Here is a 25,127-nt window from a genome sequence, read left to right on the forward strand (position 1 = left end):
TGGGTCATTCGTGGGTAGGAAATTGTGTGGGCTTAATGAACCTCTTCCAGGACTGTTCAAACTGAAAACATGCCATTTTATTCAGATCAAGGAAAGTTAAAGCCGACAGCTATGAAATACTACAACCTCACAAACCTCTGGCACTTTATGTTACATGATGTCATTTTATCCAACGGCGTAAAATCGCAGTTCACCTTTTGTTTAATAATTCATTTGTCTTAATAACGTTGTACTGACAAGAGGGCTGTCATCATCCTTCATCATCACCCAAATCCTGCCCAGGATGCTGATGAATTGTTTATCACCACCGTTGTGGCAAACACACGTGTTTGCACATCTGAAGTGGGTCACACAGCCGCACTCCTTGCGTGGTTGTATCAAAGTTTAGTATATGTATGTGTACAGAGCTTTGTTGAAAACAATCCCACACTGGAGGAGTTCAAATAAATACATTTTATTTACTAGCTTTTCCTTTGTGAGGTGTTATGTAAATGTTAAGGCATATCTGTATAGGGCACAGTACTGTTATATTTAGTGCAACTTTAACATTGGATTGGCTCCATGTCAACCTACAGATTAACAATTTTTACAGTAAAATAGCAACAATTTGTACAACCCCCATGCTGTGTAAAACATGATTTGCTAATCCTTTTTGACATACAAAGTATATTTGCATTGATTGTGTTTGTATTTATGTATTTAATATATCTGTGCATGCTTGTTTCTGTCAGTGAAGAAGAGGAAAAGATATTTCTTGCTCTCTGAGCTGAATGACCTGAAAAAATGATGTAATATTCAATTTGTTGTGTAAAAAAAAAAAAAAAAAAAAAAACTGTGTTGTGTTAAAGGTTAAAGCGAATTTCTGACTTATTTTAAAGCCTTTTTTGTCCCCCTTGTATGAGGATGTCAGATATGTGCTGTCGTGAAACAGTTTGACACTTCAAAAGTGATCCAGGGTAAATCCCAGTTGTGGTTCCTGTGGTGTCACTGGTTTATCTAAGCTGACAGACCTTCTGGATCAACGACCAAAACCCACTGGAGTGTAAAGCATTGCCAGCTTGCGCTCTGTCTATTTTTTAAAGTGTAAATGTATCTGTCAGTCTGTCTATCTACCTAAACATACAAGAATTTGACCTGGCAGTATTGCTCTAAGAGCATAAAACATCTTGCAAAATTAACAGAACCTCACATAAGACTCAGGACATCAATTTTCAGGGGAAAACTGAAGAGTTGTGAGCATCATTGAAGGGAGATTAAGTCCTTTTATGTGTGTATTTTTCATTAACATGTTTTAAAAGAGAATATTTTTCAACCAGTGTAAATTCTAAAATTCAGCTAAGACATTAGCTGGTGAAAATTTGTAAAAACTGGATTGTGTCCTGCCCTCTCTGCTCTCAGTTCACTGACATTCCTTTTCTTATACTCTCTAAATATAACTGCACTCTTAGCTATGCCATCAGTGAGGATATGCATTCACAAAATAAGTAGAAGAAAGAAAAAGAGACTAAAGAGATCATTGCATTGACTTGCAGTGCTCTTCCAAAGCCTTGAGCATGTTGCCTGCACATTTAAAATCTGACAAGCAGTGCCCTCTACTGGATGTCCTGTGGTGGTGCAGTCACTGTGTTATTTCCAGCATTATGGTATCGCTTACTGCTATTGCAGACATTTCTTAAGCTTGACCTGCATTATTTCACGCGTACACGCTTTAAGAATCCCAGCAGAATTATAGATAAACAAACAGAACACAGAATTTAATATAATCAAGTTATAGATGAGTATGTTGGACATGTTTCATAATTCTGCAGGAACCCCACCCAATATGTGTAATAACTTCATCAGTGATCCTACAGACATTCAGCTGTGGCGTTGCTTTCTGCCTCATGTCTCTATTGACAGTACCACTAATGCTCATTTCAGTCAGATATTTTCAAATGGCTTGATAAATCCACAAGATGGCAGTATACTCACACTGGATCACAAAGCACACTATGACAGACTACAAGCCTGTAGTTTTGTGAGGTACAATACATGACATTACATAGCAATCTTAAACATTACTTAATTGTACTGCTAACAAATTTGCCAAATAAATTAAAAAATCATTACTTTTACCCCACGATCTGGGACAACAATACATTAATTAAGCTACACATGAGTAGCTAATTGAATCTACACTTTAACCATGTTACTGTGTGCAACAGGTTGCCCACACTCAGCAGTAATGATTGATGGAAAACACACTAACAACACTCATAACACACAGCTGGCAGGGTGGGAGGAAGTGGAGGAGTGAGTGTGTGTCTGAGTGTGAGAGTGCATGTGTGATGTCCATTTAAGGTCGCTGCCCAAACCTGAAGAGCAGCCTCAGAATAGCTGGCATACCACACAATATGATAACCGTGGGCTCAACATGAGCTGTCAGGAAGGGAAAGAGAGAGAAGGCAGATAAGCTCGGAAGAAACAGACTCTTCAAGTGTTAAACATCGAAATGTGCGACAGCCTGGAATGTGAAACGTCTTCACTTTAAGAGATGTGACCTTCGCTTTATCCTTTGAGCCTGGGAATGACATGTTGTCGACTAAAAGCTGAGAAATTCAGCTGTGTTTGCTGGCAATGTTGTGCCGTCCTTCTTTTCCTCCTCTCCAGCTCATTTGGCTCCTTCTGTGTCTTACACTATGGAAACTCTGTTCCCTCTGCACTGCTCCTGCATTTCTGTCCCTCCATTTTTATCCGTCTTCCATCTTGCTTCAAAAATAATGTGTCATTAATCTGTCAAACAAATCTGTAATTCATGCTCAGATGTGTAGGACAACATCTTCTCTATGGGGAAAGAAGGGGAGACGACAGGAGAGAAGAAATGGAGAAGGGGGAAAGAGAGGGAGAAAAAGAGGAACAGAAGCAAACGGGGATAGAGAGCGAAAGTAAGAGGGAGGGGGAAAAGCCACCTAGACAAACAGTAAGATGGAAAAACGGCAATATTGGAAATATAGAAGGAAGACGTAATAGTGATATAAAAGATAAGGAGGGAGGGAGGAGCAGGAGAAGGCAGAGAGGGCAGAGTGATGGCTGGAGGAAGAGATCACACTTTTCCCTCTGCCCTCCAGTCACTGCTGCGAAGCACACAGCCAGCAGGTTGTAGACCCAATAAAAAGCCTGCCGAGCTTCTTGTTTGGATAAACATCTGAGGCCTGCCCCATAGACTAAACTGTTCTCACTGCAGCGCACTGACAGTCGCAACTGGATTCTCGTCCAGCGGAGCATCAGAGGAGAAAGTCTGTGTTTCCGAGATTAAACTGGTTCCTCTTTGTCTCTGCTCTCACGATTTTCCGGACTGGCCCCAATCCCCAAATGATTATCCTCTGTAGCCCTGTTATGCAGTGTACAAAATAGCAGTCTGCTAACAGCCTACCCAAATTATTCACCATCAGGTTTGATGACAAGCATTATTTAATCTGCCAGCTCAAACTGCAGCATATTGTAGATACAGATTATCATATGTGTTACAGCATATTTGGTTGTGGCTGCTGATTTTCAAGATCGCTGATGGTTTTGTACTATAGTCGCTCTTCTTAATGGTGCTCAGACTCATCTTAAAAACGCTGGACTTTTCTGATGGCTGGAACAAAACTGAATGAGATCCTGTAGTTTGATCTGCTCAAGGCCAAAAATCTGGATGGAAACTACAGCAACCAGCAACAAGGAGGAAGGAGGGATGTTGAACTGTCTTCAAGGATGTTCAGATTCATCTGGATCCAGCTTTAAAAAACAGCCATTGTTTGATATCAACATGACAGCTCCAACTCGTCTGCATGTGGAGGATTTGATTCCTGAGCTGCGTCCCCACTATAAGATAATGTCTGTCCACGGTGACATGGCCTAATTCTCACAGACAAGAGAATCTTGAAAACTAGTTGTCACGGTCGAGATGGGATTATGATTTTTTTTTTTTTTTTTGGTTTTATTTGTCTCAAATTTCTTAGAAACATCACACATCAATGTTCTGACTTCTCTTACTGCTGACACATCCTGCTCAGTCTCATCCAGTCTTGTTCATCCATACAACCACACTTAACGCTGATCCCATTAGATTTGCAGGACACTGGAGCCTGCTTATGGAAGATGGACTTATTTCCTTCTTAACAATGGTGGGGTTTATGGGCATCCTATCTGCCTCTTTAAATGAATCTCGCCTCAGTCTCAAAGGAGAAAGGTTGCTCTCAGGGTAGCAGCCGGGATAAGGCAGGTTGGCCACTCCTTTCATTATACTGTAACTCACTCCCCTAAGGCTCTCTTTCTCTCCATCTCTCTGCTGTCTCTTTGCCATCCCCTGCTCTCCATCCCGCTCTCCCATCTCTCCTATCTCATCCTCTTTCTCTCCCTCATCTATCACACTCTTTTTACCTGATTCTCTCTCATTGACAGCATCTCCTACACATTCATACAAACACACAAGTGACCACTCTTTCTCTGTCTCTATCTTTTTCTGTCTCTCTTTCTCTCTCTCACACACACACACACACACACAAACACAACACGTACGCACACACAAACATGCTTACACCCATCCCCTCCTGCTGGCAGAGTGGGGCGATGCAGGAGCGGCAGCAGCAGCAGCTGCTCTGACACATTCTGGCGTGACGAGCACACACACCGAAAAGACAGGAGGAAAGAAGGAGGAGGAGGAGAGGATAAGAAGGAGGAGGAGGAGGAGGGAGGAGGGAGGAGGAGGACAGGAGGAAGAGAGAGAGAGAGAGAGAGAAGAAGAGGACACAACTCTGTCAAAAGGACACCGGGGAGGACAGTAGAAGGAGAGGAGGGCGAGGAAGAGGAGAAGGGAAGGGTGCTGCAGCCATGTCAGACACACCTTTGCAGAGGAACGGCACAGCAACGGCACCGTGAGTAGATGATCTTTATGTTCTCTGGCTATCTTTCCCTCCATCTCTCCTCTTCTTGCCTGCATCCCTCCACCTCTCTCCCCTCCATCTGACAGGCTGGGTTGTCATGGGAACGGGAGCTCCGTCATGGTGAGGCTGCTGCTCAGTCATGACTGGCGAGGAGACACGCCGCACACCGTGTCCACTCCTCCCTCTCTGCCTCTCTTTTCTTCACTGACCCTCACACTGTCTCTGCAAACCTCTCACCTCACTGCACATCATCCTCCACGCCTTTGGTCTCTTGCTCTATTCTCCTCTTTCTGTCACTGTCTGTCTGAGTCTCCTAGGTGTTTTTTTAAAAAATCAGTCCTGTACTCCTTAGTCCTTATCTTATTCAACCCTGTCCCTGTGTCTGTCCTCAGATACAGTATGTGTGATTGTGTAACAAAGTGTGCGTTTGTGTGTGTGTGTGTGTGTAATGTGGCATGGTTTAGCATAGTCAATGTGGAGGCAGGCTGCAGGCTTGGACCAGCCTCAGCACCGTCCGCCATGCTGCAGACGCCGTCCTCCTGTGTGTGGTTTTTCTGTCTGTATCTGAAAATGAAAATCAGCCTAAGAAAGACTTAAAACTTGCATTTGCCCTCATTAGTGATACTCCAGTAAGTCATAAAATCTCAGTGAGACAAGCAAACACCGGCAATGTGTTCGTGCAACACTGGTCGCTTTCTGGATGGCTGTTCAGGTGCTGACTGTCAAGTCTTTGATGTGTCCCACAAGTACTGGGGATGTGCAACATCAGCAGATTTTCAAATCATTCTGACCTGTCAGCTGCTTCTGCACACAAAGATAGTTTTTTTTCATGTCTAAAAGGTATAATAGAAAAGAGGAAAGTAAGAAAAATATCCCTGTATTTTTCAAAAAAAAAAATCAGTGACATTCATTGCATCCTAAGGGTTATGGAATTACATTTTATAGCCATATTGTCATAGAATTTACAAATCAGTATTTTTGTCTGGAGCGTCAAACAACATGCCTGAAACGCCAAATGAAAAATGATTGCACAAAGGTGGGATTTATACTGAATTTTTGTTTTTTTCATACTAGCCATACGTGAAACTATGAAATAAACTAAAAGTATGAGGACTAACAGATAAATTTGGTAGTATCTTGTGTAAACCGTCCTTAACTCCAATAAAGAGAAGTACAAAGACACTCATGAGGACCAGTGAGCAGGATTTGGGGGAATCTATTGCCAGAAATGTAATGTAATATTCACTGTTATGTTTAAACTTGTGTATAATCACCTGAAAATAAGAATGAGAGACATGGTTTGTTCAGTTGGTTGCAATCTGCAACCTCACCGCTCAATGCCTCTAAATCCTACACACTGGACCTTTAAATCTCGACATACTGAAAATGGGAGTGTTAAGACAGCTTTGGAAATCATCAGTCCGCTGGTTATTCCTGAGGGTCACTGAGATGAGAGGGAAAGTCTGCAAAATCACTTTCATCGCACCTGATTGTGCTGCGATCAGCTGCTGTGTGAATCGGTGTGGAGAGAAACAGTGACAGTGATACTGTAGTGAGAACAGAAGAGTGGGAGTTGTTCTTAAACATTCAAAGCTTTGTGGGTGTACTGTGTTGTGTTCTACTGAAGCTACTTTGGGTGGCTGCTAAACAACAAAATGGAATTCAGAAAATCTCTGACTTCTGAACAGTGTTGAGGTGCTTGTGGTGGGCTGATTTCTCTAATATACTACACACATATACAGTGCTGCACCTTTAGGTCTGAGGTGACTTGAGACATGACACTGTGCATCTTAACCTCATGCAGCTTGCTTTCCTGGTCAGCATCCATCTTCTTTAGGGGCTCGTGCAAGTTGAACATCATATTTTTGCAAATTTGGTGCTTGCACATATACATTAGTTTCCCATGTCCAAATTTAAAGTCTAAAAAACCTGTAGCTGCTGCTGCAGATTAGGGGATACTGAGCGGCTAGCTGGTCTGAGTGATAACCAACTTGTTACATCGTGAGTCACCTCAGAGTCTTAGACAGGCAGGCGGTTTGAGTGACAGGTGGAGTGATTTTTTTTTTTTTTTTTTTTTTTTGGTCCTCTGTGAGAGCCACACCCACGAAGCAGGCAGGGAGAGTGCAGTAAAGCGTGAATCCGACATGCTTCGTTCGTGCATCAATAGTTAATGCTTTAATAGCAAAAATGAGACAGTGCCGTTGTGATTCAGTCCAGCGCATCCCATCGTTCCCGAGCCCTGTCTGTTTTCCTCTGTGCTGTGGGCTCGTTATCAATCACCATAAACACCGTGCTCTCTCTGGGCTGTCCACTGATTCAGCAGAAACACGAGGTAGTATTTGTGGTCATGTAGCGTGCAGACACCACAGTGGCAGATGGCCCATTCTCTGTTGCTATTTTTTGCACACTCAGGGAAGAGAGTCTTAATCGTGATGGGATGAATTGAGCATCCACAGTTTTACCAACCCAGCAGCGCAGAAAGAGCACAAAATGGACAATTATATTTGTATTTTGGCAGTCAAATAATTTTTTTTGATTGACATTTATTCACTTAGGAAAACAAGGAATTTGTGATGAGCTTTTTGCACAGTTCACTGACTAGATAATTAATCAGTGAATCAGAAAGTAATCCACAGATTGATTGCTAATGAAAATAACTGTTTGTTCTTCATCAAAGCCAGCAAGGTCTGCTGCGTATTTATGACCCTGAGAGCAAGCTCAAATACATGTTTATTCATAGAGCACAAGTTCATGCAAATGCAATTCAAAGGGCTTTACAGAGTGAAAAACAAATACAGATAGATAGACAAGGAAGTAAGAATCAATACTCATTTACTCAAAAGATCCATTTAAAAAAAAAAAAGCTGCTTGTTTTGCTTTTTTCTTATCTATCTCCACGCCATAAAAATTATAGCACCAGAACATGCACTGTAAACAGTGGACAAGAAGAGACCGTCCAAACTATAGAGCAGAAGAAAAATAATGGCACTCAGAGAAAGAGGGAGCAGAGAAAACACGCTGAGGTGATGATGATCTGAGTGTCTGGAGGCCAAGACATCTGCTTCTCCTCTAAAACACCTCTCAGGATAAAAACGATTAAATGCTACTTTATAGAATAAAAAAAAAAGCCTAGTAAGTGCATGCAGACACACATATACAGGCACTGATATGTATGGAGATGCATGTGAATTCTTCTCTCTCAATGTAAATTCATCCCAATGAGAATAAAAGAAATTGAGGGAAACTTCGTGGGCAGAATGAGAGACTCTGCTCGCATCTGCAGTATGTAGCCATCCTGAGCTAGTTTAAGATTTTTAGAGGCAAAGCATGGATTGTTCACTGCTTTAGTGTTACTTTCATCAAGTTGTTTGCAGTAATTGAAAGACAATACTAACATTTCTTTATAGCTTCCATCAGCTTTGAAAGTCAGTGGTCCTGTAGTGTTTACGGTAAAGTAAATGTTCAAACTGGCTTTGCATGGCTGCAGCAGACTGAATTGTTAAAGTCCTATGGGTTAGAAAAACCAGGCAGAGCTGATATCTGATTAGTTGCTGAAAGCCACCGACTTCCAAAAGCTTGGCCATCAACAATTTTTCTCGTCTAGACTCGCCTCGACACATTTTTTGTCGTTAGATTAGACCAATTTTGCAGTGGAAAAACAAACATACTTCGAGATGTCAGGGACTGCAATGCTCAAGGACTCAGCCATGTCAAATTAAGAGGAAATGGTGTTGAAAGTAAGGAGGGTGGGGGTGAAGAATATGAGATTTTTGAATGCTTTTCAGTAGTTTTTAGCTAAACTGTGTATGCAGACAGATGGACAGATGGACAGACACAGTTTGACCTCCCTCAGTGATGTATAAAATATGAATGAGATCCAGGTCTGGCACTCCCAAAGCCAGAAATATGTCTGTTTGGGTTGCTTTTTCTCTCCCCCTCCATTATCTCTCTCTCTCTAACACACACTCACACACACACACGCACACACACACACACACACACACACACACACACACACACACACACACATTGTCTGCAGCAGAGGCCAGTGTGTACCAGATGTGGGGTTCTATCTGTTTGTGTGTTTGAGGATAATTGAAATATGGGAGTAAGCTCAGGAAAGGCAGGCAAATGAGATGGCTGCATTAACATAACACATTACTTACACACACACACACACACACACACACACACACACACACACACACACACTTATTTTCTTAGTCCATATTTGCTCATTCCCTCAGCCTCCTACTCCCCCTGCTTGTTGTTGTATTTGTGTGTGTGTGCATGTGTGTGTGTATGCCTGCGTGCGTGCATGCGTGTGTGTGTGTGTGCGTGCATGCATGCGTGCGTGTGTGTGTGTGTGTGTTTTCCTGCCTCTAGTTCCACATCTGGAGGCCATTACCTCTGGGCTGGGATTGGGGGGGCGGGGCTGAGCTGGCTGTGCAGTGAGGTCATTGCGTCGTCGTGGCGATGCAGACGAACAATGATGCTGTTGTCTCCAACGACGACCAACTAATGTAGCTGACGCCAGAATATTAAGGATTGAAGGTGGGCCGGGGGGGGGGGGGTAACAACTTAGTGGAGGAAGGAGAGAGTTAAAAAGTCGAGGGGCAAACTGGAGCAGAAAGGAAAATAAAATGTAAAATGTTATGAAGAAGTAGAATCATGTTAAAGTATGAGGTATGATTTGTAATGACAGTGTGAGCAGCCAACATAATGATGTGACTGGTGTAAATCCAGGTCAAACAGAGACTTTCAGAGAAGACTTCAGCTGCTGCTGGCTGTAAAGTCAGACAGCCGCAGAGCTGAAACTGGTTTCATAATATAAACTATATGTTACTACAACCCCAAACAGGTCATGGTCTACAACCTGCAGGTGCCCACATTAAAGACATTATGTTTTAATGAGGGCGGGTCCCAGGGTTAAACAGCACCGTTTTTATTTTAGTATCTTGATGGTGAACCTCAAGCAAGCCTATAGGATGTTGAAATTGTGCTGTTGATCTGTCCAGGCTGTTACAGTATTGATGCTTGGAGCGGCCAAAAAGCATGAGAGTCACATTTCTGCAATCCTTTCTCACTAAAACATTTTAATACACATCATATATGAAATAAGTCTTTATATACATGTTTATATACATGTTCACCAACTAGTGGATAACTCTGCTGTTTGGTACTGGGCAGGTTGTGTATAGTGGTCTCTCAGAGCCTTTTCACTGAAACAGCTGCTTTGGCAACAGCGCTCAGAGTGGAGGGAGACAACCAAAACCGTACAGTTGTGGGCTGTAAAATCAAAATAATAAGCTTAAAGACACACACACACTGACGTTGCTCCCTGGAGCTGAAGGGAACTGCAACACTTTTCACACTACACATAGTCATTTGACCCATTGTCATTGATTAGTGCAGCTTTGAACAGTGCAGTGCTTGTTTATTTTATCAGGAAATCGGGATTCATAAAATCAGTGTTGTACTAGATGAAGTCGTCTTTTCAAAAAGAGAGCAAGAAAGGAAAATTTAGATGGAAAAACACGACAATCTAGATTCTCCTCACAACATATATATTGTAAAGACGACCCATAGTCTAGAAAAATAAGACATAAGTCTCATGATATATTACTTTTTTAGCTCATATATAAAGACTTACTTTATTACAGTCATCTTGAGTCATAACGACAAACAAATTAAACAAAAGAGTACATGTAATATACGTAGCTCTTGTAAATCATATTATTACAAACTGTAGAATTTATAATAACACATTCGAAGAGGAGGTCTTCTTTATAAAGCACCTGTTGCAAACATATAGAATATGCTTTAGAGGATTGCAGCAGACAATAATGTCAGCACCCCTGAACTGATGAAGCTGCTGAATCCCTGTCTTTGTGCATTAGTTTGGAAATCACACCTTCGCCCTATATGGGTCATTTGACTGTTAACAGCTCCCCTAACACCTCCAAACATCAAAATCCCAGAGACCCTTAAATGGTTAACAGTTCACATGCGAACAAGGGAGCTATAGCTGAAGGCTGACTGAGTGTCATTTTTGATTTATTCAAGTCTCGTAGCTCCAGTGGCTTTACAGGACAGATACTCTCCAGCTGCACTTATTTATTAGACATTTTTCTTGGAGTAATGCAGTGGCTGTGATGTCAGTGTGTGCTTGTGTGAGAGAGTGTGTGTGTGTGTGTGTTACATGCTTCTGTATTCCCTAAAGAGCCGGCCAGGACTGCTGCTGCTGTTTCTCCTTATAAGGATGTCTGCTTGTGGAAGGAGGGATGGAGAAAGAGGAGAGAGAGGAGGACGGGAGGGATCGAGGAAGAGAAGGGGCAAAAAAGTGTGAGGAAGAAGTTGATGGATGGAAGGACAGGTGGGAGAGGAATGGGGGCAGCGGAAGAGAGGATGAGTGGAGGGATGGGGATTTAGAGGAAGAGCATGGGGTCAGGAGGGATGGAAAGAAAAGGGAGAGGAGGGAGAGAAGGATGGAGGGTGAGAGTTGAAAGGGAGATGAGGCTGAAAGGGAAAGGAGTGACAAGAGGTGGAGGGCAGAGATCCTCCATGGGAGGTATGTAGGAAAGTAGGAGGAAAGAAATGAAGGAGTGAGGAGAAGAGAGAGGAGAATGTTGGACCCAGGAAAGGAGAGACGCATGTAGAAGACAGGGCAGGAGTGCAGCAGAGGAAGGAGAGAACGAGAGGAGAAAAAGAAAATCAAGGAAACGGTGTTAGAGAGGAGACAGGAGAGGAATGGATGAAACCCAGGTGAACCTCGAGAGTTAGAATAGGGAGAAAAGAAAATTGGGACACAGGTAACAGTGACCCATTTACACAAGCTCTGCTTTTGTGTGTGTGTGTGTGTGTGTGTGTGTGTGTGTGTGTGTGTGTGTGTGTGTGTGTGTGTTGTGCCTTTTGAAGAGGTGATTTTGCAGTTTGTTCTTCCAGAGACGTTCATCTGCATGCATCAGTTCATGGAGTGACACAATTATCTTGTTCCTTCTCTTTTTTTTCTACCCTGTTCCTGTTTTTCTAAAATATTCTACTGATGTCATTTTGAAAGGCGCTGGAATAAACATATGACCAGAGTGACCAGAAATAGATCCTGAAGAGTCAGCTGTAGGGCTGTTTGTGTGTGGGGTGGCTGGCAGCATAGAGGTTTTTTTTGTTTTGTTTTGTTTTTTTAAAAGATCCAAATAGCTTAAAACAATGGGAACATGCTGTCCAGCACTTCGTCTCTGCTCTAAAAGTGAGAGAAGCTCACTGAATGAACCCTACCGTGAGAAAAGTGCGTGTCTGTTTCCAGCGGTGGTGTCCTGTGATTGGAAGTTAGCAGCAAAAACAGCACACAGTAGCAGCAATGGCTCAAGTAGCAGCAGCAGTGCTTTAACCTGAAATAACACACAAGTGAAGGCTAAGCTGGTGGGAGGTGTCTTATCATAATGCAGTGGCATCAACTGGCCTGAAAGTTGGGTTGTTTTTTTTTTTTTTTCAGGTTTAAATGAGTCATTTCCTGACATTAAGATGCTTTTGTGGTTGAAGAACGCCTTTTTTTACTTAATTTATGTCCAAAACACATGTAGTATTGTGTTTTTCAAAGATTAGATTAAATTTTGTAGCCATGACAAGCAGATGAATGAACCTGCCATAGTAACAAAATTCACTGGCTTTTATAGTAAATGGCAAAAATAAGTTATCCCTACCTTCCATATAAATGTTTTTTTTGTTTGTTTGTTTTCCTAATAGGAGGATTATTGATCTACTGATTTATCCCAGTGATAAGTAAGCATAAGTACATTTAAGATGAGAAAACTTAAAAGGCAAAGTTATGGAGAAAAGTCTTCAAACTGTTTCGTTTCCCACTATCTCCTCTCAGCTTTGAAATATGACAAATTTACTCCTCTGCTTTCTTTTCTCTACTCTAGCGGTTTCATGTTGCTCTTCCTCTTTTCCTTTTTCTCTCCTTCTCTTCCTCACCCCGCACCTTCATGCCATCACTTCTCTCTCCCTCCCCTTCCCCTTCTCTCTCTCTCTCTCTCTCTCTCTCTCTCTCTCTCTCAGCTGCTCCTCCCAGCTGTTTAATCACACATGGCTCATGCCTAAAAAAGAGAGAGAGAGGGAGGGAAGGAAGGGACAAATGGGAGGAGAGACCGGGAGCGCAAAAGAAAGAGTGGGTGATAGAGGCAGAGGGAGAGAGAATGCGAGCGGCGGCCTGAGTGTGAGGCACATGGCCAGTGAATGAGAGATCTTTGCTCCCTCTCAGCGCGAGCTCCTTCTCCCACTGTCTCTGGTTGGATTACTGCTGAGGAAGAACCTCGTCTGGATACTCCTCCTCTTCTCCTTCTCTTCCCTCTCTCCTCTACTTCCCTCCCCTCTCTGTCTCTCTACCTCTGGCTGAGGGACTCCAACACTCTTGTCTTCCCAGATCTCACGTCTCTCTTTCTCCTTTCACCCCCCCTCTCTCCCCTGCTTCCCCCCACCCCACCCCCCCGCCCCCCCCCAGGATGTCGTGTGAGGAGGCTCAGCTCCACAAAGAGAGGCTGCAGGCCTTGGCGGTAAGTGAGAGTGCGTTTAAAACGTCTGTTTTTGCTCTGCTCGTCTCTTTGTGTTCCTTTGACCTCCTGTCTGTTTGTTTTGCTGTCTGTTTGTCTGTCAGTGACTTTCGCCCCGCTCTTCATCTCTTTCTGTCACTCACAGTACAATATCTCGCCTGGCACCTCAGAGTTCCTGCAACTCGAGCAGTCTGCCTCTTTCATTAGCTCTCTCTCTCTCTCTCTCATTCTCTGTGAAGCTCTCTCTGCCCCGTCATTCATCTGCCCCATTAATTGAACTTTGGCTGATGAATTTGTGTGGCAGCAATGCAACAGCAGAGGTGCTAAACATGAAACTTAAATGTGGAGCAGTGGCCAATTACCATATGCCAATTTCACCTATGAGCTCAATGCATATAAACCTAAACAGAAGCTGAAACATAAGTTGGCCCCATAGCTGAAATCCAATGTGTCTTTGTGCATTACATATTCACCAAGTTAGCCAGCAGTCATCCACCTTAGCCTCTCTGGTGGGAGGCAAAATGCAAAAGCTAAAATAAACATTGTTCACTGCATGTCAGGTGTATCTATTTTTTCCATGTTGCTTTTTAGTGCTTAAATTAAAAGAAGTGAATGAGCTTAATTTGTTGGGAGCCCATACAGCATGACATCATAGCCTCCCACACCCGTTTTCAGTGCACAAAACAGTGGTTTTTGTTGCACCCATTGTAATGTGCTTCACTCCCTCGCTAGCCTCCTGTCCTACGCTGCTGCTGTGTTTGTCTTTCTGTTCGTGTCATCTTTCATCTTCTCCCATGTCTTTTTTGGGGCCTGGAGAGCAACTTGTAGGAAAGTTGGTGGAAATTTTTTGGCCAAATGTCTGAGGTTTTTAGGTGTATGTGCTTTCCAACGTAGAAGGATCTCAGCTGCGAGGTGGTCTAGAACAGGCTTCGATACTCGCCGTTGCGTTTCATGATCACGGGGGCATCTGTTGAAATGTTTGGCTCGGTGCTGGTAGGACTTCAGAGCAGCAGTTAGACCGGGATTCACTGCCTGGGACTAAATTTGGCGCCAGCAAGGAACCACAGCATACCACACACACTCAAGACACACAGAGGCACAGTAACACACACATTCATACACACAAGTGGGGGGGAACAGCGGCAGTGGCAGATGGAGAAACTATTTTGGCCACGTTGATCATGGCAGCCGTACCAGGCTGCATGTACTTTAACCAGTCAGGCACTTAAGTAAAGAGAGAGTGGAAAGTTCTCATGATTTCAAACAGAGAGGAACAAGCATTTCTGTTCCTTGCATCATTCTTACATGTGTATTTGGCGAAACACTACAAAATCTATGTGTAAATGACTCTTGGTTTGGTGAACCAGGCCAAGAAAAACTGCAATATTCTGGTGGCGGCTGTTGTAAACACTACAATGCATGCCCTGTGCAGTCTAATTCTACCCTGAAGTGCTGCCTGAGATCTAACTATAAGTGCCAAGAGCTTTGACACGTATTTAAAGAAAGGTCAAGCATTGAACAGAAGTAAATCATTTGAGCCTCTTTGTCTCCTCTAAATGAGCATCTGTCTTGTCTCAGCCTTGTGTGTGTGTGTGTGTGTGTGTGTGTGTGTGTGTGTGTGCACTATATCAAAGACAATAACAGCGCTAATAGCTTTCAAGACCTACCAGGCACTTGAGGGTTACTATTACACTAATAGTACTAACAACTCTCTGAGGCAGCTAAGCACTCTGGAAGCCACAGACTCAGCCAACCAACGCAGGTCCAGTGTAAATACAGTAGCTGGACTAAGTTTCCCAGAGCATCTCAAGGGGAAGGGCAAGGAGGTCATAAAACCTCCTCTGACTGTCAGTCAAGAGTAAGCAGTTCCTAATCTCTTTTCAGCTTCAGCACTCCAAAAACACTGCATTGATATTGCTTAAGCTGTCCCAAAGTTTGATCAGTCGGCGCTGAGACGGGACAATATTGTCTCGGCTCGTCTGGCTTTCTGAATAAGCATTACTTGAACCCCTGCAGAGAGCATACAGCGCATACAGTCGCACGCTGCCCCGGTCTGCAGCTGACATGCTAATGATTTCATCAATAATGGATAGTCTGAGATTTCACTGTCATCACCACCAGCGTCTGACCTCATCAATACTTTAGCAGATCTCGAGGCAAATTGGAAGCTTCCTCTAAAATCAGAGCCAAGGGTTAGACCAGTCATCTCCGTGCCTGAGCCCCCTTCACACACCTGCTGAATCTGACACTGATTTTAATTAATGTGTCAAACGGGCTTCAAGTTTGAGCCCCTCGCCATGCTTCATCTATTGAACTGGACCAAATAAAATCAGTCAGGTAGCAGACAGCTGTCGTTATAATGTTCATTTACCACAGAGACTGGCAGAGACAGGTCTATGTGCTGTGTGTGGCTCATGAATAAAGCATGGCACTAATGGCTGTGAATCACCAGCCCACCCCCCCATTATTTATCTTAGCAGAAAAGATGACACACCAATCTGCTCAATCACATCAGTTTGAATAAGACACTGTAGTGAGAAATTACAGAAGTTAGACATTTAAGACATTTAGCTCTTCTTGACAACTGCTCAAAACACATTGTTAAATGACTTATTTCAAGATTCAATTGTGAATAGGGCAAAAAATATATATATCAGATTATCTGTGATTTCAGTCCTATATATAACTTCTTTTAAATATATATTATTAATCATTAAAGATCTGACAAGCAGTGAATCTTTCCACTCCTGCACAGTTTATTTTAGTAGTTTTGTTCCTGCATTTCTTCCTCATAATAACTTGTGTTAAACTTCATTACACTAGAATTAACATGGCTGAGATGGTTCTCTTTAAATCCCTCTAAACAGAGGGAAAAAAAAAAAAAGATTATTGGCTGGTTTGTGTTCTACATAAGAAGATGATGCAGAATGTTAATCATTCGTGTTTAATCTAAGTGTTGACTGGTCAATTGGCTCATTTGTCCGCCACACACACAAACAGACAAAGATTCCCACAGTCTGATAGTGATTATGGTCTGTCAGCTGCCAGCGGTGCGGGTTTCCATGGTTACTAATTGGTCAGATTAGGGAACAGTTGTGATGTCACGTTGTGAAATCCAGACCTGTAATTGGTATATTATTAACATGTAATTACAGCACAGCTTGGTCAGGGTTCCCTAAAAAACTGATTACGTGTGTGTATGTGCATGTGTGCGTATGTATGTGGGTGTGTGTGCGCATGTGTGGTCATGTTTGAGTTTTTTTTGTAAATTTGTGTGTTCACCAAAACCCTGCGTGCGGTTCTGAGATCAGCCAATGACTGATGATCGCTTCATCTTTCTAATTAGCTGTTGCTCATGTGGCCTGCCAACCACAACCGGCATGGCAAAATGCTTGTGTGTGTCTTTGCATGCAATCATTCACTAACTTCTCTGTAGTTTCTGTGAAGTGTTTGCACAGATGACCTCAGCCCTTTGGACTCTAAGCAGCCCCCCCACCACACACACACGCACATGCACACACACGAAAGGACGCACAAGGCCGCAGATCATTTGGGGCCAAGTCTAAGGGGAATTAGGAAGTGGTGCATGAGAAGTGAGATGATGGCTGTGTGTGTGTGTGTGTGTGTGTGTGTGTGTGTGTGTTTGGGGGGCACAGAGAATGAATAAATGACAGCTGTTGGCACTGGGAACAAGACAGACACTGTCGGGGACCAAAGATGGTTCACTGCCAAAAGATCACCTTCAGCTCAAAATCTAAATCTGTCTGTCGGCTCTCTTGCTGCTGTATGAATATTATTAACAGTCCTGCAAGATTAGTATGCAGTTATGAATTATTGTATTTCCTGGATTCCACCACAGGGTGATCTCCTCAGATGAGCTCTGTGTGGTAATCTGTGTAGCTCAGGGTCGATGTAGAAGCTGGTCAGTGTTGTGGATCCACTTAGTGAGGTTTAGAGGGGAGTGGGACAGGGAGAATGTGAAGGGGCTGCTATAGCTAGACCTTGGCATGCACTGAGATTTGTGACTCTGGCATGCAGTGGAGGGTAATGAGCTTCGTTAAGAGGGGTAAATAGAGTTGGGGGGTTGGGCCACTTGCAGGCATGTGTAGTTTCAGTTCCTGCAGTGTGCTTATAGACACTGGCAGCACTGAACCCTTGCAAACAATTTGGAAAATATTGACTTTGATTTCATTCAAGTGTTTTCTCCTGACAATGGGATACTAATAATAACCTTAGGCTGTGATCACACTTTTAACACACTCACACCTTTCTTCAGTTACTTTAAGTTGTTTTCCCGTGGAGTCATGGGGCTCAGGTTTAATGACACATACCTGTTACTGTGAGTGCACGCGTTATGCTAATATAAAACATTTCAGTAAGACTTATGTATTGAGGTACACATATTAATCATTAACTGGTTGCTTATTAGCATGCATATTAGCAGCATATTAGCTCTTTATTAACATTATAATATGCCAAAATGCATGCTAATAAGCAAGTTAATGGTGAAAATGTGTACCTTAATAAAGCGTTTCTAATGTTTGAAACATTTTGAATGCATTGAGGGAAAGAGGCACTTCGTACAGTTCTACAGTTACAGATTAGCCTTTAACTTTCTGTCATTTGCTTTCATTTGTAGTAATTTTATCTTAACTAAAGTAGGTAATGGGAATCAAACAAACCGTTGTTAATTGCTATAACCTCCGTGCTGCAGAGCAAAAAGAATAGCCTAAAATAACCTCTGTAGGAGATTGATTGTCCCTGTATTAGTTATTTGCTCACAGTCAAGCACATCCCTGTCATGGTGTCCGTATGTTCTGTCTCACGTGAGACTGGACACAACTTTCCAGGCCTGGATAAGTACAGCTGAATATGACCTTGCCCGACTTTATAAAAGATGGTAACAATCTTTTGAACTTTATAGGAACTGGCTTATTCGGTCAAAAAGGGTTGTCTGACTGCCCCCATAGTCTCCAAAAAATAATGCATTTGAAATAGTGTATATGCAGATGGCACAAAGACACATATGCTGGTTTATGATGAGTCACAGCATCACTTTCAGTAAATGTTAAGTTCTGAGTCCATGTCTTCTTCTTCCACCATTGGACCAAATCCTACAGCAAATGCCCACATATGATAGTTTAGTGGGCTTTCTGAGTTAGTGTGTTAGGTTTTGAGTATTTGGCACGGTGGGTGTTGCCAACTACCAAGTGATCAGATTGGATCCTGGAGAGGCGGGAGGTGGCCATGGGAGGCTCGGTTTATGGACTTCAGCAGTTTACGGTTGTGGGGAGTGTGCTTGGGGCAAAGTCATTTTGAGGGGGAAGTGGGGGTGTGGTTTGTTGGGTAGTAGGGGGTCTGGAGCACGCCAGTCATTACATGCCGTCTAAAATTAGCAGCAGCTGTCTACTGGACATTCTGCTGCGTGTGTGCGTGTATGTGTGTGTGTGTATATACATGCCTTGGTGTGTGTGTGTATGTGTCTGTACACATGCCTGCATATGTGTGTGTGCAAATGAGTGGGTTTAGGGTTCACAGAGACTTGAGGCAGGAGAGGTTGGAATGCAGCTCTGGTGGACACTGCTGCTTTTGAAATTATTTTCATGACATTTGAGCTTAATTGGATGGTAAACAATGCAGAGTGACAGGACAGAGAAATACTGTAGAGGGCAGGGAGAATGATATGCAGCAAAGGTCACTTTCACAGATTCAGTCATGAATGCAACACAGTATAGTCTCATGACTGTCCTCACAAGAGATACTCTGATGGCAGTGGAATTGTTTGTCGCCTCATGAAGCAGGCATTAGGAGACATTACAAATGGTACCAGGTTTTCTTTGTGTATGTGTGCGTCCATGTGAATGCAGAGGTATGCATACTCGTGTCTCTCCTCAGTAAGGACATGATCAGTATAGTCACCACCTGCTGCTATCTCATGACAATGGCATGCAGGACATTTCAGGGATGTGCTAAGTTTGCATTTATTGGTACCTACGGTGGCTAAGGAGTTAGCAAGTTAGCGCTGTGTTCACTGTCAGCCTAAAAAATTAGCATTGTCTGAGGAGGACATTGCGTTCAGTGCCGTCACCACAATGACAAAATGGGCATTTTACTGCAGTTATTTGCTGCAACAAATCATAATTTTAATGTTACCATTATCAAAATTGCTGGCTGGTAATTGTTTCAACACTAGATTTATTCATCCACAATACGGGCGTATTGACTCAGAATCAAACCCATGACATTTAAAGCAAGGGTCCATTTCAGTCTCTGTTCTCTAAGCGCTCAGGTATGGCTACCCACAGAGTGGAAGATGATCTTCACTGTGAGATGTCTCTGCTGGGTGTGTTGGCATGTGCAGAATGTGACCCATCGGATCTGCACTTCACTTCTATTCACAATCTCGTCACCAGCAGAACTTTGAATTGAAGCAGAGTTACATCACCGCTTTACCACATTATAATCACATCCGTGTGACTTCAAGCCGTGTGTGTGAGCTTATGCATATCAGTGGTGCCAAATGCTGTTTATAGGCAGAAGTGTGTTTGTATTCAAGCTCTTGCCTGTGTTTACGTAGATCTTTTTTTATGAAAGCTTTCCGGTTAGTATATTGACATGTGATGAGAGACAAACACTCACAGTTTTTTGCCTGAAAATACGTGTCTGTCCTCGGAACAAGAGTACCATTGAACAATTTGTTAGGGCTGGGAACTTACTATAAATCTGCTACAGGAAACCACACGAAAACACTAGGGGGTTAGAATTAGAGGGGACATCAGACTTTGAGTTCATCTTGGCCTCCTAAATTCTGTCTTTTCTGGTATGAAGAGTGAAAGTTCATCTTGCTGAACTTCAGTTCACAGGATCTGTAATCAGACACTGTAAGTCCACTCCACTGCCAACATTTTCAACCCTGTAAAATGACAGGTTACTAAACTGCAGTCCATGTGACTCTTGGTGGACTTGTTCAACAGCATGAGAAAACAAACGTCTCCAGTGGGTCCTTACCTAGGCCCGGGCGACAGAACAACTTCAATGGGAGATTGCAATAAATTGTTGAAAAAAAAGATAACACAACATTAATTATGTGGAAGTGGTTTGGATATCTCAAAAGTGATGATGAAGTGCAAAGACTGTCAGCGAAATATGCTGTCAGTTGGTGCCAACTTGTATTGTTTTGGGAGGTTTAGATGTTATCCAATATGTTCTTTTATCGCAAAATACGATATAAGTTTAGCAAATGAGGCCTCTGGTGTCTTCAGACTTCAGTCATTATCAGGATACTCTTCAAACTGGCAGCATTATCACATTACATAGCCATATGATCCAGCCCTACCCGAACCATGTTAAATACTGAACATGGAATTCTGTAATAGTGTCCAACTTCTTGGATGGTGTCAACTGTAGTGGGAAAAGTGATGTCCCTTGTATAAGAGCCCAGCAGAAAGCCAAGTGGGGCCAAACACTCAGTGAGTCAGAGTGTGGGAAGTCATGAGTGTGTCACCAAGAATGTCAGCATATTTTCCTGAGGAGGAGGACGTGTTCTCTGAGGGAAAATACAGTGAACGGAGCAGAGCTCGGGGTCTTTATCCTGTCCCTTCAACTGTACAAGGCTAAGAATTCATTTCGTCTTCTCTGTAACTTACCAGTTTCTGTTGCAAATTGCCACAGACAGTGATGGTCCATCCAGAACAAAAAATTAATTAGAAGCACAATGATGAAAATTTTCTCTGTATATACACAAAGTATTATGGTTGAAGATATTGTGTGGAGGGAGGTAGTGGACTTTTAAAGGCTGGTATAACAATAGCTTGGAGCAGGAAAAAGCTGGTAGCTGATTAATTGGCCAATGTCACAAACACAAACAACCTATCAGTGCTGATTAATGGGTCCACCTTGAGTGTGAAGACATTGTGAAACTTGTGAGGAGCATTTTAAAGTTGGCTCCTTGTATCAACCATTTCTAAAACTGGAGAGTTTGCAGTATTTGATCTAGACACCCTCGTATTATCATTAACAGAGTCCATATCTGGGACTGAGGACATTTCATTGGGGACTTCCAAAAGGGAAACTTTGGAAACTACTGCACTAAACAAGCAGTAGCACTGTGTGACTAAGCAGGGCCAAATACTTCCAGAAGCTCTCATCACCGGCAGCCACCACAGGGGTGAATACTGTGGTCTAATCCTCGACTTTTGATGAGGTAGATTCAGATTCAGTACTACTACAATGCAATGGTTGCATTTCTTTGAGATTTTGCTGCTGCTGAGGCAACATTGATGCCAAGACACCACACAGCGGTTTCTTCCCTTTCGAGGCAGGAACTCTAGAAAGTTTTCACAGCAGCAATAATTGTCTTACTTTTCAGTATTTGATGTTGCTGTTGTGACAAAAAAGTAGAGTTGATGTCAGCATTTTGGTTGTAAAATACTGTTTCAACAGTTTGTGGATGGATGGGAATGCTCATTCTATACATTTTATTTCTGGAATGTGACAGAAACCAAATGGCACCATGACGGCCTTTGATCTGCAGATGTCGAACATCTGTGCGTCAGTGTGTATTTCCGTGTAATCAAGGATTCTTCAACGCAGAATACACACAGCTTGCCCGAGTATTGTCTTATTTTGAGAATATATTAATGTCTGCTTATCTGTGTGCCTCGGTGTATTTGCTTTTGTGTGGTTGTGTGGATGTGTATTTGCGCATTCCTCGACCACATGTCCTTAAAGGTCCTTGACATCTGGTGACCATACCTCTGCTCTGGCTCTCTGTCTGTACTTCACAAGCCATGGGAACTGTTGCTGTGTAGGTCATTGCGGTGTGTGTGTGGTTGTACATGTGTGTGCGACGGAGAGAGAGAGAGAGGTGACCTCAGGTTTGGTGCAGATGTTTTCACAGTCTGGGCGCAGCTCTGTGATGTGTTCTCCCAGCAACACTGATAAAGTCAGGTTGTTTTGCTCTGGTCTCTGTTTTCTCTGTTCCATTCATCTTTTTAGGCCTGCGGCATTCATAAAGAAAGACAGATTCAGCCTTTTGAAGCATATTTTCACTCATTTTGTTTTCCTGTGCATCAGAAAGCTGTGTCACAGTGTCCTCTGGCAGCGAGCAGCACTCAGGATATTCTAAACTACAAGTCCTCCACCACCTGCAGTATATGATGAAACATGGCTGCCCCTGACACTCACCATGAACCACGATGCGGTCACCTCTCTACTGTCTGTAATAAAGGATTAAAAATGTTCAAAAAGAATACTCTAAATGGCGAAGTAGATTGTTTGGCAGTGCCTCCCAAAACAGCCCAATGTGACAGTTCACATGAGCGTTTTCTAATCTGTCACGTCCCCCTTGGTTTCATTAAGTTCAGGTGATAAGAGAAACGTTGCAGCCGTTATTAACTGTCAGCGGGGGGGAGAGCAGTCTCTTGCGTCAGATGATTTGTATGGCCGACCTTCCACCCCCAGCCTCCTCCCGAGAATACTTAACAGTGTCATGCTACTTCCGCCTTTGCTTCAGAGACACAACAGTCATCATTCACAGGACCACAACAGGTTCATGTCAGGAAAATCGAAACACGAGTCATATCAAGTGTTGGAACAGATGGACATTGCTGTCGTTTTTCTGATGAGAAATGTTGATTTGAATGAAGATCAGTAAAACAAGTCGTGAAACAACACTTATATTGGATTTTGCACAAGTCCTCCAACCTAAACTTTTTTTATTCAGTTATTCATTTTTGTCTGATACTCAAACAGCTACTCTGTTCCATTGTGTGTCATTCCACTCAGCTCTGCCCTTTCCATCTTCTTCCTCTACACTCACTGCTCTATTCTGTGTCACTCTTCACTCAGTTTTTCTCCCTTTTGAGAGGTGGTCTACGGTTTACTCTCATTTTGGGGTTTTCCCTGATGGTTATATTTAGCCAACAGGAAACGTCCCAGAAATCCTTGTTCTGCTCCCACTGAGAGAGAGACAGATAAAGCCACACACACATGTACAGTATCTCATGCCCTTAAACCCAAAACAGGGTTGTACTGGGATCTGCTTTGTTTACATTCCCATGCATATGGGGACTCCACATCGCCTCAGTCTGTTCAGGTTTTTATTTTTTATTTTTTTTATTTTTTTTTCAGTTTCAAACCTCCCACTCATTGTACTTCCATCCCAGCCTCCAAACGTCAGCCTCATTCATCTCCACATAAAGTTAAGGATTGTTCTCCTCACCTCAAGTTCAACCTCAGTGCCATTTAGAGGCTTCAAGGCTTAATCCCTCTCCTTTAGATTGCCTGTGGACCCTGACCCCACTCAGCCCTCGATAAGCCCTGACCTCCAACCCCTCTGATTCTTCACTTCCTCCCTACATACGCTCAGGGATCATTTTTCTCTCCTCAAAGTTGAACAGTACAGTCATTTTTATTTTTTATATACGGGATCTATTCAGAAACATATTCTTGAGTAGGAATCTCAGCTTTAGAGTTATAGCTTCTTTAGATAGCTTAACTTTCCTAATTTAACTCATTAGTTTTCTGCAGAAACAGAGGAGAACGTTGGATGTAGTTGTCTGCCACCACCCTCCCATCAGTTTAAATTGACAGTATACTCAATAAGAAACCATTAAGTCTTTGCTCACCTTTAAATTGAATGTATGAAAGTCTAAATTACCCCTGAGGGACCTCATCTTGATGAACATTAAAACATCCAATCAATACAACAGCATGCATTAGTGCATCATCAGGCTCAGCTTTTTCAACTCCGTTTCATTCTACTGCCCTCCAATATAAAAGACCTAATGAACTTACTGATGGCGTAAACCCAGAACGATGACACTTTTAAATGATATGCTCTGAGTGGAGATCTGATTTTCCTCTCCTCTGTTGTTTTTTTGTCTCCCAGGAGAAGCGAAAAAGGCAAACTGAGATTGAAGACAAAAGAAGCCAGCTCGATGACCTGGTGCTACAACTGCAGCATCTCAAGGTTGGTTTGTGTTGCAGTATATTTAAAACACATGGCTGCTGCTGCTGCTGGTGAAATTACAGCCAGCCCGTCTACGATCTGTCTTCATTCAGTGTGTTTCCAACTTACTCAGTGCACATAGCTGTTTACACATGGCTTCTATATTTGTCAAGCTACTCATTTCTACTTCTGCATTTTAAACCATCTCATCCATCTCGACCCTTGTCACATGTCAAATAAATGGCATCATGAGATGTATGGCAACAACCATAATTTAACTTGCTTTTGATCCAGTAAATTGTATATTTATAGCCAGTTGTAACTGTTTTTCACACATGAAAAGTGTCAAGTGTCAATTAAAGAAGTGGCTCCATTAAAAGCAGCTCATATGTCAGCCAGCATGTGCATTAACACATACTTATGGACCTCTCTGCTTCTTTATGTTATTTACAGCCTTATATTCACTGCCTGAATATGTGATAGCATATTTACGGTTTGAGTTACTGTTTGATCGACCGATGGGCTACACACTGCAAAGTGTGTACTACTGTATGTGAGAGATAAGAGATGAGGCATCGCTCAAGACACGAGGTAACTGTTACTTTAAGGTCGGACAATGAGTTAAAGGTTGATTTGAATGAGGTCAGTGTAAAGGTGAAGGTAAAGTGGTGAGTTCAGGTTAGGGTTAGAAGTTAACGGATCAATGGAGTCAATGACGAT

At 42.7% G+C, this 25,127-nt stretch overlaps 1 protein-coding gene across 6 annotated transcripts in view; it reads left to right on the forward strand.

The window, feature by feature from the left end:
- palm2akap2 (PALM2 and AKAP2 fusion) overlaps nucleotides 1–25,127 on the forward strand; it is a 100,201-nt gene that overhangs the window by 17,505 nt on the left and 57,569 nt on the right. For 2 of the 6 annotated variants that reach the window (XM_076757456.1, XM_076757457.1), the window contains exons 1-3: nucleotides 4,260–4,898; nucleotides 13,408–13,459; nucleotides 24,348–24,428. In XM_076757456.1, coding sequence (XP_076613571.1) covers nucleotides 4,855–4,898; nucleotides 13,408–13,459; nucleotides 24,348–24,428 — 177 coding nt within the window. In that variant the 5' untranslated portion in view covers nucleotides 4,260–4,854. Of the gene's footprint in view, nucleotides 1–4,227; nucleotides 4,899–13,407; nucleotides 13,460–24,347; nucleotides 24,429–25,127 lie in introns of those variants that run through there. The other 4 variants (XM_076757460.1, XM_076757459.1, XM_076757458.1 and 1 more) reach the window with 3 other exon arrangements.

This window comes from Chaetodon auriga, chromosome 19, assembly GCF_051107435.1.
Source record: "Chaetodon auriga isolate fChaAug3 chromosome 19, fChaAug3.hap1, whole genome shotgun sequence".
NCBI classification, from domain to species: domain Eukaryota; kingdom Metazoa; phylum Chordata; class Actinopteri; order Chaetodontiformes; family Chaetodontidae; genus Chaetodon; species Chaetodon auriga.